Here is a 14,779-nt window from a genome sequence, read left to right as displayed (position 1 = left end):
GCAATTCTATAGTAAGAGACCAATGCTAATGTTCCGTGACCAAATCTTTAAAACCAATGTTTGAAAGTGTTTTGGCATGACCGAAGGGTTACTGAAGACATTTGGCTTGAGCTGCCCTTTTCAAAGTATCAGGCATTTTTGGTTAATTATCCCAATTCTTTTAAAAAGTATACCGAATTACTGGCTTGGTCATAAGGAATCTATACTTTTTGGATTCCTTATGACCAGACGATTAATTTTGTATACTTTTTAAAAGAATTGGGATAATTTATAACTTTAACCCCTGTTTTACCTTAATTAATCCCTGTCACACAGAAAAACAAAGTCTGATACTTTAAAGAGGGCAGCACAAGCCAAATTTGTTCAAAACCCTTGGCCTTCAGGCATGCCAAAAACACTGACTTTTAAACTTTTGTTCTAAAGATTTGGTCACGGAACATTAGCATTGGACTCTTACTATTCTCTGGGCAGTTCTTAAAAAACTGGAATTTTAACCTGAATCAGTCATATTGACAATAATACAAGCCGTAGAATTAACAATTTTTTCGTCGCCTTATCATAGAATTCACAGTTAAATTGTTTAAGGTTATATTCTCAACATTTTAAATTATAAACAAAACAGTGTTTCTAGTTCAACACTTACTTATAAAATGAGCTTATTTACATAATATAATATCTCAATATACATGTTGTTACATCTGATATACACTACTAGATTCCTATTGCTGGGCACCTATGTACCTCTGGGGTGGCAGCAATAGGAATTTGGTTGTGTAGGTGTCTAACATGTTCCATAACACAGCATTTGCATTGTGTTTTCTGTTTCTTATAAAAATATAATGTCAATTTCCCTTTATTTTACAGCATTTTACTGTATACAGAATACCGTAAAACCTCGTCTACAAGCATATAGTGTTTTGATGAAAGCTCAAAATTACAGATACAAGCGTATACAAACAAGTATTATTGTAAGACCAATTTGTTGTATTGGCATATTTACAGCTGTTTCGTATTAATTTGGCTTTCATCAAAAACACTCTGTATGCTTGTATACGAGGTTTTACGGTATGGTGTTATTTTTTCTACCCTGCGATTTTGTTCATATTATTAAAACTGCTACAAATGGAGAGCCAACGAGGTACAATGAACCCTTCTCGTTTCCAATACATTTTATCATCTGTCCGTAAAGTGTCATCAAAAACTGCTCGATAATAACTGTGTCCCTGGAAGGCAAATGGTCCTAAGTGAAAACCCTCTACGTCAATGGTATTATCGATGGCTTCTATAGGTGGTGTTAAACCAGAAGTGATTCCTGAGCCTATCGGACCGGATTCCAGGAGATAAGTGCCTTGAAATCGGTAGAAATAATTACCTGGAGAAAGAGATTACAAAAAGTGCATGGTTTTAGTATAATGTGTTATCATCGTTTACTGGTGTCAAACGGAAGAAGGAAGTGACGCTGGTGTCTCATTTCAGTAAGCCCATCTCAGACATTTCAGGTACACCAAGCAGCATATTGGTACTACATGTATTAGAAAAGGTGCTATATATAAAAATAAAACTCCTTTAAAAGGGAAGTCCTTGTATATGTAGGCAAACCATAGTGATGGAATCTCGGATGGAATGATCAAAATATAAACGCATTTATCTGAACTACAAACAGTTAAACAAACTTTATCAATTAATAATAATTTTCTTGTAAGGTTTGGATCATCAGTTTGAAAGTCTGGAAGTCAAAGTACAAACATGATGAAAGCAAGTCAGGAGCTTATAACAGGGGCCTATTAATTCCTCAAATAGTGTTATAGAACACATTTTTCACCAAAGTCAGAAACGAAAATCAATAAATTGTGAAAATTTCAAATGCCTTTGCGATTGGTCCCCTGATGACGTATACCATCTATGCGCAAATTGTTACTGCGCATTTCAACGGATCATGTTCAGCGTGCGCAATGAAGATTTGGGCATGGATGAATTGCGCCGATGTTCGTATTTGACTTTGACTTTGACGAATACTTCGCAACGCTTCCAAGGTTGAAGTCAAACGCGAATCGGTGATATTACGTCATTACGAGGTCCAACGCAAAGATCTTCGGGATTTACCAAAAGGTGAATTCAATAAGACGGATAACCATCCGTTTCTTGTGCTGTAACAAGCTTACCTTTGAAGAAATAAATATTTTGATCTCGTTTATCTTGGAAAACTGAGTCGACATTATCAGGAAGCTCACGCCATACGGAAGCAATCTCTTTCGGATAGTTCGGCTCCAAATTTGTCAGATGAAAACGCCAAAACTGAGAGCCCTGTAGGAAAATAATTATTAGAACAAATTAAAAAAAGTAGTCCTATAATCTGGTACACCAAATTTGAATAGTAGATTTGCGATTTGCGATTCGGATAGATGTGTGTATTCTTATTGAAGAGTTTGTTAAAACTAGGTAAATCCAATAACTGCTTTATGGTATTAAATTTTGCAAGTTATAACATTTCAACAATGAAATGGATAGACATTATGAATTTGTGTTATTTTAAAAAATAACACCACTGCGGCACATCCTTCCAGATGTTTTAAACACTATCAGGTCTGTGCTCTAAACGTATTTGTACCGGGGCGCCTGGCGAACCAAAAGGGTGGAAGGGGGGCAAAGTTTTCAAATCGTCCGGTGGGTTCGAATCCCCAATGCTCTTCACTCCGTTTGCCTCTCCCCACCAGGTGTATAAATGGGTACCGGCTTTAGACCTATTCAGTGCCGGTAAGATGGAGCAGATGTAGCGACCCCCAGCATTTCATGGAGGAATCGTTTCGAAAGAGACACGTGGACTCCGGCCTGTGAACACAAGTTCGCTCCAAGTTACCTTTATCTTACCGGGACAAAATGCGCGAAAACATGCAATTTTAATGCTAAAATGAGCCAAAATTAGCACAATTTCGGCCTAAAACCGGGATGCACATTGCAAATTTCGGTCAACTTGATTTTGTCTTGGTGTTTCAAACCAGCGGCCGATAGGCTTCTGTTTAATTGACTTTGCTTATAGTATTCATGGACTAACCTTAAAGAAGTAAGTTTTGTCTTGCGTGGAGAATGCCGCATCAATATCACTGGGTAAACCCGGGAACACATCTCCAATATGTTGTGGTAACGCCGCTAACAGGTCTAATCGCCATATGTAATCACCTATTATAGAACAAGACAAACGCACAAAAAGCATAAAACAAGCAATATGGAGGAAGGGGAGAACAAGAAATGACAGCGGAAAATAATAGCTTAGTTATGCAATCATAATATAATACTTGTAATAGGCCTACTATTATATTGAAATATAGAAAAATATCGCCAAAGAGACCATTAAGGGGCGATCAATATTTACGTCGGGGTGGGAATTTCTTGGGCGAACAGTGGCGTAGCTAGGGGTTTTAGCGCCCGGGCCAAGGATACATAATGGCGCCTCTCTCCCTATTCTTGAAACAATCACTCGCGGAGCGCGCGAAAGTTTGCACAAATACCACCAAGTAATAATTGGTCTAATAAGTTCAGTGAATTTCGGTCTTTAAGTTATATTGATCTTTCAAATGGGTATTTGTGCTGAAATGCGCACGAAAATTGTTACTTGATTTAGTGGGAATAGACACCTCAATCACCCCTCTAGGTCAAATAGTTTCAGAGTTACCGTATTGTCATTTTACCTGGTTCATAAGTACATTTTGGCGGCCATTTTGAAAAATGGCTGTATACAGAGTTTGCCCGGGTTTGGAATTTTCCACCTAGTAGAATTTGGAAGACCTATGCATACCCTACTCGAATCAACATTCAAACTTTCCTCTTGAAAAATTGTATACGGGTCTGTAGGACAGGGCCAGGATAGCGCCACTGCAATAATTTAAAGAAGCAATCCTGTGCAAGATATGATTTGAGACAGACATTTTTTAATGATCTCGTATTCAATCACTAAATAATAGTGATAAAAGGTTACATCTCGGGGAAAAAGAGAAAGTTTCGGTTGAATGATAAATTACCAGCAAATGCCAAAGTTTGCTCCTCGTGCTTGTCATCAGTGAATGTCAATACAGCATCAAACTTCCTGTTGCACGCCAACATCAACGTCAAATCGTCCGAGTGGGAAGGCGTATTAATCAATGCAGACGGTGTCGGACTGGAGCTTGGGGAAGAGGAAGGAGTCGTCGCAGGAACGTCAGTGACGCTATTCTGCTGAGATGGTGTCAAAGTGCTTGTTGTTTCAGGTGTATCGGTTCTTGATTCGTCGTTCGCAGGAGGACCTATTATTTGGATAATCACATTCAAATTCAGTTTCAGTTTATTTTACAATGATGGTAAAACAACAAATTACTATGAGAATATAAACACTCGTGCTGACGGTTTGAAGTTTTGACAAGACTGAGAGTACGGTTTGGGGGCGAACAGTTGTGCTTCAGGAGCGTAAACTGTCGACAAGTGGAGCAAGTGTCAGATTGGAACAATAGCGCCCTCTCAATTAACATGATTAACCAATCGTTTGGGCTTGCTATCTACAGTAGACAGTAAAACTCAGCACACACATTTCTAACGCCTCTGGAGCTCGCAATCGTACACAGGAGCCTACAACCAATGGTATGCCCGAATAGGAAAAAAGTCCAAATGAAGCCTTAACTGTTCAAGTGTTTAAAATGATGGTTTTCAGAGGAATGAAGGAAGGAAATGGTAGGGTGGAAGAGAAAAGGACGAACAAATAGGAAAAGGGAACAGATAAAAAGAAAAGTGAGAAAGAGAAGATGATGATGAACAAACATAATTTGAGGTTATTACCAGTGCCGCCGAGAGCCATTACGGGCCCGGGGGTAAAATGAACACCCGGGCCCCCTAGAACCTCGGGCCGGGGGTAACGTACCCTTGTCGGCGGCACTGGATATTACAGCCTGTTTTCTGTAGCTCCAGGAGACATGTTGCTTTTAGCAGTGTATACTTTCAGTAATGTCTTACCGTATAGCAGCTGTATTGCAGCAATGTCATCTTCATGTAAACCATCGTTACATCTTCCTTCCCTATAAAATGGATACATAACCGAGTCGACGTTTTCAGAATGAAGAATTCCGAGTACATGTCCTACCTCGTGAATGGCAACCTGCAACAAGTCGTGACCTTTGGTCGACAAAAAGATGAAAGGGATTGAGACATCAGTTGATCAACATTGTAAAAGATAGACAGGGAGCAGACCGAATGGTGGATGGAGGGGAGAGAGATGGAGGGTACAGGGAGCAGGCCGTGGATGGAGGGAGAGAGATGGAGGGTATAGGGAGAAGGCCGAGCGGTGGATGGAGGGAGAGAGATGGAGAGTATAGAGGGAGAGAACAATAATTACTGCAAAAACAGTGTTTAGCTTTTCTAAACACATTCTTGCCTTCACTTTGTGAACGTGTTTAAATACTAAACACGTTTAGAGTTTTTTGATGTGATTAAACATTGATGTTTGGGTATTTGATACGTAATAGTCAGCTAAATGTGTTTACAAAGGCAAGAATGTGTCTAATGGCTAAATCCCGTTTCAGTGACATAGCGTCATAGGCCCCCAATCGATTTGATAATTAGACAATCCTGTGGAATGGAGAGAGACAGGGGCCATATGGGAAAAATTGCCCGAAACACCACGGCCTTCTCTTTCCTATTCTTACACAAAATGTCAGAGATGTCAGATGTCAAACGGCAAAAACGAAACAAAAGCCCACCTACCATACCAATGCTGCAAACTCCATGTTTCGGACGCGTCAAAATGCAGTTCTCCTTGAGGTGGCAAGAACGCATGTGCCAAAGATCCTCCTGGTCCATTAAAACTGGCCCCGTCACCATGATCACCGAACTTGAAGCGTATGTTAATATCAGCATCCGTGTTGCTATCCTCAACTTCCGTGAAAGTTAGACTGCTAACATTGGCGTACATCTGATGAAGAGAAAACAAAAAAGGGGTATTTAACAAAAGTTAAGGCTCATTCAGTGATCCCAGAAAAAGTGCAAACAATTAAATTGTTTAACCTATAAATTGCAAAGATAAGTCACTAAATTTGTCATTAGGTATTTTTGAAACGAAACAATTTGGCAAAAATTAGGAAAAGAGCAGTATTGACAACTTTGAAGGAAACCAACAAAGGTGCCAAAATCTGAACTTTGATGATTTGTACGATTCTCCAGATGAGCAATATCACTGAATTGGCCTTTAAACCAGACAGTATACGGTATACCCACGCAGGCCCGTTGCCAGAGGTGGGTGGTGAGGTGGGACTTATAAAAGTTTATAGAGACCTACCTGTAAGGCATATGCAACAGTTTGTCTGACGATATCGATGTTGTTAACGCCGATAGTCCGAGGGCAGTCATAGACCTTGTAAGTCAGGTCCGTCTTATGCCATCTACTCCAACTAATCTGGAATGGCAATGGAGTATCAGGTACTCCACATCGAGCCGCGTGCATCATCTGCACAGTCCTACCATCTAACGTACCTAAAAAGAATTGAGTTCAAAGCAAAATTGATCTTTTATCGGCACATAAGGCAATATAATAATCACCACAGTCTTCTTTTCATGATGTCATGATTTCCTCTTCTTCTGTTCCTTCTCCCAAGCACCTCCTCCTCTTCTCTTAATCTTCTTGTTTTTTCTCCTTCTTTTCACTTCTTTCTTCCGTCTTCTCCTCGTCCTCCTCCTTCTTGTTCTTATTTGTCTCCTCCTTCTTTTCCCTACATTTCTCATCTCCTTATTCTTCCTTTTTTCTTATTTTCAGTACTGCATTCTTCCATCTCCTCCCCATCATCACTCTTCTTCTTCATCGTATGTTTGTCTTCTTCTCCTCCTTATTGGTCTGTACAGGTTACACGTGAAATTCAAATAATGCAATTCCAGCTCAATACGGTCTTGTGGTTCTTAAAATAGCTGGTGTCATCATGTGGACTTGACTTCAATCATTTTGCCATTAAACGCAGCTGCGACATATTAAAATGTTCTGAACATGCTGAACGCAAGAACCACAGGCCAGAACTTCAAGTACAGGGCTGATTCAGTTCCTGACTAGATTCAAACTCTGAAAATTGTAGCTCAGCTCTGTAGCTCAAATTTGGAAAAATTTAGATTTTTGTTTTTAGCTCCAAAGCATATAATTTGGATAAATTTTAGTAAACAGACCCCCATGTTGAAATTTCAGTTCATCAAGAGCATCTTTTGCCAAAAAATCTGTTCTTAGTTCAAAGATCGGCACTCCGCGCCGCAGACGGCTACCAACACAACATTTCGGTTGAAGCCCCCCCCCGGACTGCATGCTCCCCGGACTCCGTAATTGATATCAGAAGACAGATACTTACCTGTTTGTGGAATGCTTGCCATATGCTGAAATCGTATCAAGGCATCACTAATATTATGCTCTTCTTCACCATCACCAAACCCATAGGGTAGATATGAATATTGACGAAGATATTCCTTGAAGAAGACACAATATAAAAGAGTTACATAAAAGTATCGAATTGCATTCTGAATACGAAGAATGTCTTTCTGATATCAAATAATTTTCATTTTTTGAAATTCACGATATAATACAAATTTTATGACAAATTATCAAAATTTGATATTTTTCACATTTTTGATATTACAGTCCTCGAAGTAAATTTTATAAATCTAATGACATATTTTTAAAGTGTATGTAGCTGGGAGGAAAAGCCGACGATAAATTGAAAATTTTGACCTTTCATATTGAAGATATGGATTTTCCCCCAAAAGACCTAATTTTTTTTGGTGTTTTGGGAAAAAAATCCACGTCTCCAATAAGAAAGGTCAAAATTTTCAATTGATCGTCGGCTTTTCATCCCACCTACATACACTTTAAGTATAAATCATCAGATTATTTATTAAGTTAACTTCGAGTACTGTTCAATATTAAAAATATCAATTTTTAATCATTTGCCATAAAACATTGCGATTTTCAAAAAATCAAAATTATTTGATATCAGAAGGACATTCTTCGTATTCAGAATGCAATTCGATATGTCTGATGTGCTCCACAATAAATACTGTCCAAACGTTGTCCGCGTATTTTTTTTTTGGGGGGGCTTTGGGGCATGCTAGCCCCCCAGGTAAAAAGCAGGGGCGGCCAAAATGAAGGGGCGGCGGAAGAAGAAGGGGTGGCAAAAACGGGGCGGCAAAATCGAAGGGGCGGCAAAAAGAATTAGTAAATAAAAAAGGGCGGAAAAATTTGATAACGCATAAAATTTTTTATGTAGGCCTACTATACATCAAAATGTGCTGCTTTTAGGGCGCTAGCGCCTGAAACCGTTCAAACGACCGAGAAAAAAATTGGGTCAACCTTTTCGGGCTGTTGAGGAAGGGGCGGTAAAATTGAATTTTCTTCAGCCCCCCGGGGTTGGGGCGGCCACGGTACGCCACTGCATACCCCACCCCTTAAGGGTAGACATAGTAGAGTATAGATATTGTTGGTCGAAGCAGCAGATCTAAATCAATAATACTTTGATGTTTTGCACAAGTTCATTCTACAAATCATATGTATACTTTGAATACTTGCTTAATATATTGTTGTTAATACGTTTTACAAAAGTGTTGTTGTTTCAGCCCTCTTTACAACAAAACCAGTGGCGTAACATTGGGCCAGGGTGCCCGGGGCGAAAGTAGATCGGGTACCACTGACCAAGGATATGTGCATAGTCCGACGTGTAGGACAGTGCGTTGCTAGGAGTTGTGGCGCCCAGGGCTAAGGATACATAATGGCACCCTCCCCAATTCTTGGAGCGGAGCGCGCGAATATTTGCACAAACAGGACCAATCACGCATTAATTTTGGTCATAATGAAGTTGAATATCGGTCTTAAATTGATCTTTCAACTGATTTCGTGCTGAAATGCACGCAAAGCGCGCGAAAATTTTGACTTTTATCGCTAGAGGGGGCGCAGAATCGACGCTGAATTGGTTAATTCGGCGCCCCTAACGTTCCCGCTCTGCCCCCGTCGCTACGCCACTGGTGTTGGAACTATTTTCTAAGTTAAAGGAGCATATAAAAATAACAGATGAGGAGTATAAACTGACCAGTAGATGGGCAATTCCAAGCGTTGCGGAATGATGCAAACTGCCTTTGTACGAATTTCTTTTTGATGCAGCAGCCAAATATGTATTAACAGCACAAGGTGAATAGCATAATGTTAAAGTATTTTTGGTTAGTGAATGATTAAGGTAGGAGAAACTTTTCCAAACCACCCTAATTTCCTAATTTGCATATGCAAAGTTCGCGTTGCGGAATGATGCGCACAGGACCAGTATTTTTTGCACTAAAACATTTTTGACAAACTCTGTGAGTTTAGTAATCTGAGATATTAAATTTGCCACTTAATCTAAAGCTTAGGATGTAAACTGACAATTGTCAGTATCGATTTAAAAAAAATTTGGGCATCGTCTCTTTATGCCAAATTTTCCGACACTAGGTCACGTTGCGGAATGATGCAAGGAGTGTTGCGGAATGATGCTGTGTGTAAAATCCCATAGAAAATGAAAAGCAGTCCATGTTTGAAAATAAAAATAAATAGATTAATAAATTTGAGTAAATTGTGTTTTATATACTTGGCTACTTATGTTAGCTGACAAATATCAATATTTATCCAAAAATATTTATCACCGATTTTTTTAAATCAGATAACTTGTGTTGCATGGTCACATTTTGAAACTAAAATTATGTCAACATTTTGCTAGTCTAAAATTCTTGGAAGTGAAATTTAGCACTGGGTGTTAGCCATAGGATGTAACATAACAACTATCACCATCTATCAAGAAATAATCATCACTGTTTTTATTTTATGGTAAATTTAAAGAAAAAATCCTTGCAATCCATGAATCCTTATGGCGTTGCGGAATGATGCAGGGGGTTTTAAACGGGCACATTATGAATTATGCATCATTCCGCAACGTTGCGGAATGATGCAACTTTAATTGGTCGTTACCGCCGCAAATTAGACTTTTTGGAAATTATTTTTGGGTCATTGGATAGGGATGAATAAATTTGCTTTGCATTCTAGTTTCAATGAAAATCAACCTTATTTTAAAATTGCAGTGGTAATAAATGATACTTTTGCGTTGCGGAATGATGCTTTTAATCGTAAAATTGGTACTCAAACAATGCTGACGAAGCTACACGTTATAAAATTTGAAAATTTCTGGTGTTTATATTTTGAGCTACTTATAAACATGCATAATTTGTTTCCAAAATTTTACAGTACAGAGCAGTTGCTGTGTTTTTAGTTTTGCTGCTTTTACCAGTCAAGAATATGCAAATTTATGCAAATTAGGATGTTTTTCTAACAATGGACACCATTTCCTCCTAAAAAAGTACGTTTTCAGAAAATATAGCCTTTTAGCTACAATATGAGACCAAAATCACATACTTGACTTGATTTTTAAATTTTGACAATTTGGGCGAGGTTGCTTGGAATTGACCAGATACCAGTTGTAGTCCTACTGTATATGGCATATTGGATGGCCTAGGGGAAAGTCAACCCATATTTGCAAGACTATCCTTGCCTTCAAGGTGAAACAAACCTACTCATGTTACCCTCTGGCCATGGGCTGGCCTGGTGTCAGATCTTACCCAGGGAAAGATGATATTCCAATATGCACCTTTAACAGACTACATGTATGCTCAGCTCAGACTATGATCACTATCTCACATGGCGCAAGAAAGACGAATCACTTAAGTCCAGTGACCGTACCGCGCCGCCCGAAATTTTTTTCGGGTGGGGCAGTTAGTGGACTTTCGCAGTTAATCTTTCTCGAGCGATCAGAGTCTTGAGTATAGTTGCTAACTAAGAAAAAACATGCCCTACTCATCGGACTATGTGTGCATGGTGCAGAGCTAATCAATTTTGGTATTGAAAGCCATAGACCTACCCGAATAACTTCATGTTAATAACAAATGTTTTCATCTTCTCCAATTTCTTTACTTTTGAAGATTCGTCACTAGCTGTAGTGATATAGCTAGGGGTTGTGGCGCTCAGAGGAAAGAATACACAATACCAGTGGTGCGAGCGCGCAAAAATGTGCACACAAATTTGGTATAGCCTAATCAAGTTGAATTTTGGTCTTTCAAATGACAATTTATGTGCAATGCGCGCGAGGCGCGAGAAAATTTTGTGTTAAAGGGGGAACCCAAATGAAATATGAAAATGAGTATAATTCTATGCATAGTGGGTAAAGGTTTCCACTTCTTTCCTATAACAAAGTATTATCGTGTCGAAAGTGTATCCGGTCTGCTGATGGGTGCCCCCTTAGCCCGGGCGCCCCCAGCCCATATAGGAGTTACTCCACTGGAAATGTATATTTCCATGATGAGTCTTGCAGCTCTTTAGTCAAGCAATAATATATCAAACCGAAAGTTTTAGGCGTTTCCCCCTCCCTGAGAAAAATCATGCCCACAGTGACTCCCGCTACGCCACTGTTGAAATACTGTTTTTAAGGCAATTCGGATGGCATGAGCTAAATATTCGCTAAATATTCTAAATATTCTATCGCTAAATATTCGCCGTTGAATTCGTTCAACAAGTATTCGTTATTCAATCCATTTGAAATATTTATCTTCCAACGAAAATTCCCTTTAAAGAATGTTTCTTGACGGAAAATCAATTATATTTGATATCTAAAAATATTTATCGATTTTACGTCACCAAGCATTCGTTAACTTGTACAACATTTCCTCTTTAAAATTTGAATAGTTTCAGTATTATCTCTTAAGTTAATCCATGTTTAGTAAGGAAAAGAAAGTTAACATGTTTAAGGTTACGCAGGATTTTGAAATTTTGTGTAGGCAAATTGGCTGCACGTAGCCACCTAAAATATTTAGTTTTTCAAAAAATAAACACGGCAGGCCTAAAAATCATACTTCATCTTAAAGTTGACACTCTAATGATTATTATTGTAATACTTTTAACGTCATAGCTCATACACAAATGTACTTTGTAAGTGTTTCAATTTGTGTTCAATTTCATGAGCATGAGGTTTTTTGGGAAAGAGGCCAGGAAAATATGGGGAGAGGGTCCGATTTCATTGCGATTTCGGATATGTGTTACAAACAAACCAATGAAATAATGTACCTATTTATTCTTTCGATAGGTCCTCCTGATTTGAAACAGTAAGCTTACATGTTCACAGAATGTCAATGAAAATGATGGGGTAAATGTCGTCTTTTTTGCAACAACAATATTAATTTAGTGTGCCACTATATCGACACAATTATTCCCTACATTATTTCTTTGAAGTATCAGCTAACACATGCATATCAAAATTTTATGAATCAGCTACGGGAAACATTAAAAATAATTTATTTTATCTCAGCATATCAGGCTAAATGGTCCAAAATGGAGTTTTGAAATATGCACAAATTTTGTTTCAAGTACTCACATTTTCTGCTATTTCACAGTATCAATTCACAATCCCATAATATTCCAGGTGCAGTGCTCCTGTATTACTACTGATAATCCTTACTGCATGGGAAGTATCAATTGATTTTCACAGAACTTGCAGAAATTGACAAATTTCTGCCAAAACTTCCACACTATTTATATCATGTTCAAACCATGTGCTAAGTTGTTTACAATGCTAGTTAGTGTTGCCAGGGCCAAGGTGATAGTACTTATTTTATAGATTTTGTCTAGTATAGTGCTGGTTGAATACTCATGCTCCACTGTGCTTATGCTTCAGTGATTTTAGGAATCAAATGAAAATGACAGGGTTGCCAGATCAGGTGCATAATAATTATGAGTCCTGGGGGAGGGTAGAATGGGGGAGAGGGGGAGCAGTTTTTGGCAAACATTTACAGTGCATCTTTATAAGGCTTAGGAAACACTACAGAAACATTCAAATCTGCATCATAATATCTAGGCCATTTAAAGTTTGCATATTGGCAAATTTAGGCTGGCCAAGAGCAGGGGAGGATGACAGGAAATGTTGGCATACCTTTTAAAATCTAACCCACGGGCCCCCCATGTATATTTGAGATTCCCCCTTCCATAGAAAATGATAGCCCCTCACACCTTCTCTTTCTTCCATGAGTTACACCAAATACGGAAGGATTTGGTGTAGTGTCCCCTTAAAACAAGAACTGTCTTTAAAAAAGAATTAGTGCTGTGCGATATCTAGAGCAAATATTGATATACAAAAATAATTTTAAAAAATACTTTGTTGATGCAATTTTTTCAATCTACATCTCTGAGATGTTTAATATACATATACTTCATAAATAAAAATTAAAAAACAAAAGACAAGTTGAGTGGAATTTTCACCCTACGTAACCTTAAGGACCATCCTGTCGTTTAAATATCCTGAATAAATAAGTCGGATAAGTAAAATAAATAAAGTAAATAAGAAATGTATCGTATTTTAGTCTAAAAGAAAAAGACAGTTGATAGGTTTATGACTTGCCTCTGCTTTGCCATACTCCGTATATAAACTCGATGTATCGAGTGCTTTTAAAACATGCAAACATGAAGAGCCCCCCCCTCCACAAAAGTGTAAAGGGTTTTGAGCAAATCATCGATACACATAGTTATACGAACAAGTAAATCTGCAAATGTGTGTCTCAACCCATTAGCTCGGTTGGTAAAGCGCCAGGCTATGGTACAATTTCATCTTTTCAAAACTGCTCGATAATTATGCTAATCGAGTTTTTACGGTAATCTGTTTAAAACACCCAAAGAGCACTTCCATAATGCCTCAAATACCACCTTAAATATCCTGAATAAAAGTAAGGAAAAAAGTTTGCAAACCAGTGTCAGGTAGGCCTAATATTATTTCATTTTTTCTAACAATGAAAATTATGAATTAAAAAAAAAATCAAAATTCTTACTGTGCAAGCGATTCTCTCGACATCGTCGATTATGGTACTATCACCATGGAGACCGTCCTCTTCTTTAGCTCTTTTATTCCGATTCCGGTTTAGAATAGGACGACAAGATACGGAACAAATAGCGACGACGAAAACTAGGAATAAAATAATTATCAATGTTGACCGCGAAGACCTATCACGAAATCCGTTTGAAAACATTTGTATCTACTTGCTATTTCCTATGTATATAAGTTGAGCGCGTGTGTGTCACTGTCACTTGTCACGATGAAGTGACATTGCCATCCTGACAAGTTTCAAACTTGTTTTTTTGTTTATGTTTACATGTTTACATGGTGACGATAAGTTTCAAACTTAGTTTTTGTGTTATGTTTAAATGATGATGTACTTCAGCACTTGTAAAAATGAAATTGATAATAAACTTAATCGATTCATAGGAAGGCGAGCAGATAATGGTTGGTGACAAGAGTTGATCGATCAATCGATCGCTTACTTTTAAGTAGGTTAAGGTCAATGAATGAAGTAAATCAATTAAACCAAGAATTTAGACATTTTCCGTTTTCACTATGTCCAAAGTATATAGGCCTAAAACTGTATTTTTGGAATGAAAATGAGCCGATGAATCCTATATGTTACGCCAGATTAATGTGAACAAAATAAATGTTCAGTGTTTGAAAAACAAATCATAAAAATACACTTTTTACACCATTTTTTGCTACAACATACAAAAAAGTTCAAAATAGAAGTTTCAGTTTTTCCTTGTTCAATTCGCCCCATTTTTTGAAATATCAACAAAAAAACAAAAAACCGTGAGAAAAGTAATTTTATAGCCATATTCAGCAATACAAAAAAAAAGCAAAATTATGGTCTTTATTTAGTTAAATATATTTTGATAAAATGAAAAAATATTCCC

The 14,779-nt window shown here is 37.9% G+C and overlaps 1 protein-coding gene across 1 annotated transcript; it reads right to left on the bottom strand.

Moving 5' to 3' along the window:
* Positions 1 to 420: 420 nt before the first annotated feature.
* LOC140171461 (hatching enzyme-like) lies at positions 421 to 14,144 on the bottom strand. Its single transcript, XM_072194732.1, has 9 exons — positions 13,870 to 14,144; positions 7,344 to 7,458; positions 6,296 to 6,489; positions 5,725 to 5,932; positions 4,978 to 5,136; positions 4,017 to 4,277; positions 3,053 to 3,177; positions 2,163 to 2,304; positions 421 to 1,372 (listed from the first exon to the last, which is right to left on the bottom strand). The coding sequence occupies exons 1-9, from the start codon at positions 14,065 to 14,067 to the stop codon at positions 1,083 to 1,085; spliced, it is 1,692 nt and encodes a 563-aa protein (XP_072050833.1). The 5' UTR covers positions 14,068 to 14,144; the 3' UTR covers positions 421 to 1,082.
* Positions 14,145 to 14,779: the final 635 nt, after the last annotated feature.

Source organism: Amphiura filiformis, chromosome 15, assembly GCF_039555335.1.
Source record: "Amphiura filiformis chromosome 15, Afil_fr2py, whole genome shotgun sequence".
Classification (NCBI taxonomy): Eukaryota; Metazoa; Echinodermata; class Ophiuroidea; order Amphilepidida; family Amphiuridae; genus Amphiura; species Amphiura filiformis.
The sequence above is the reverse complement of the archived record's forward strand: the minus strand, read 5'-3'. Positions and strand labels throughout refer to the sequence as shown.

Coding starts and splice junctions, on each gene's coding strand:
- LOC140171461 (XM_072194732.1), bottom strand. CDS start 14,067: ATGTTTTCAAACGGATTTCGTGATAGGTCTTCGCGGTCAACATTGATA. Junction 5,137..5,724: donor GAGTTTGCAGCATTGGTATG/GTAGGTGGGCTT, acceptor TGTCGACCAAAG/GTCACGACTTGTTGCAGGTT. Junction 1,373..2,162: donor AAATATTTATTTCTTCAAAG/GTAAGCTTGTTA, acceptor CTCTTTCTCCAG/GTAATTATTTCTACCGATTT.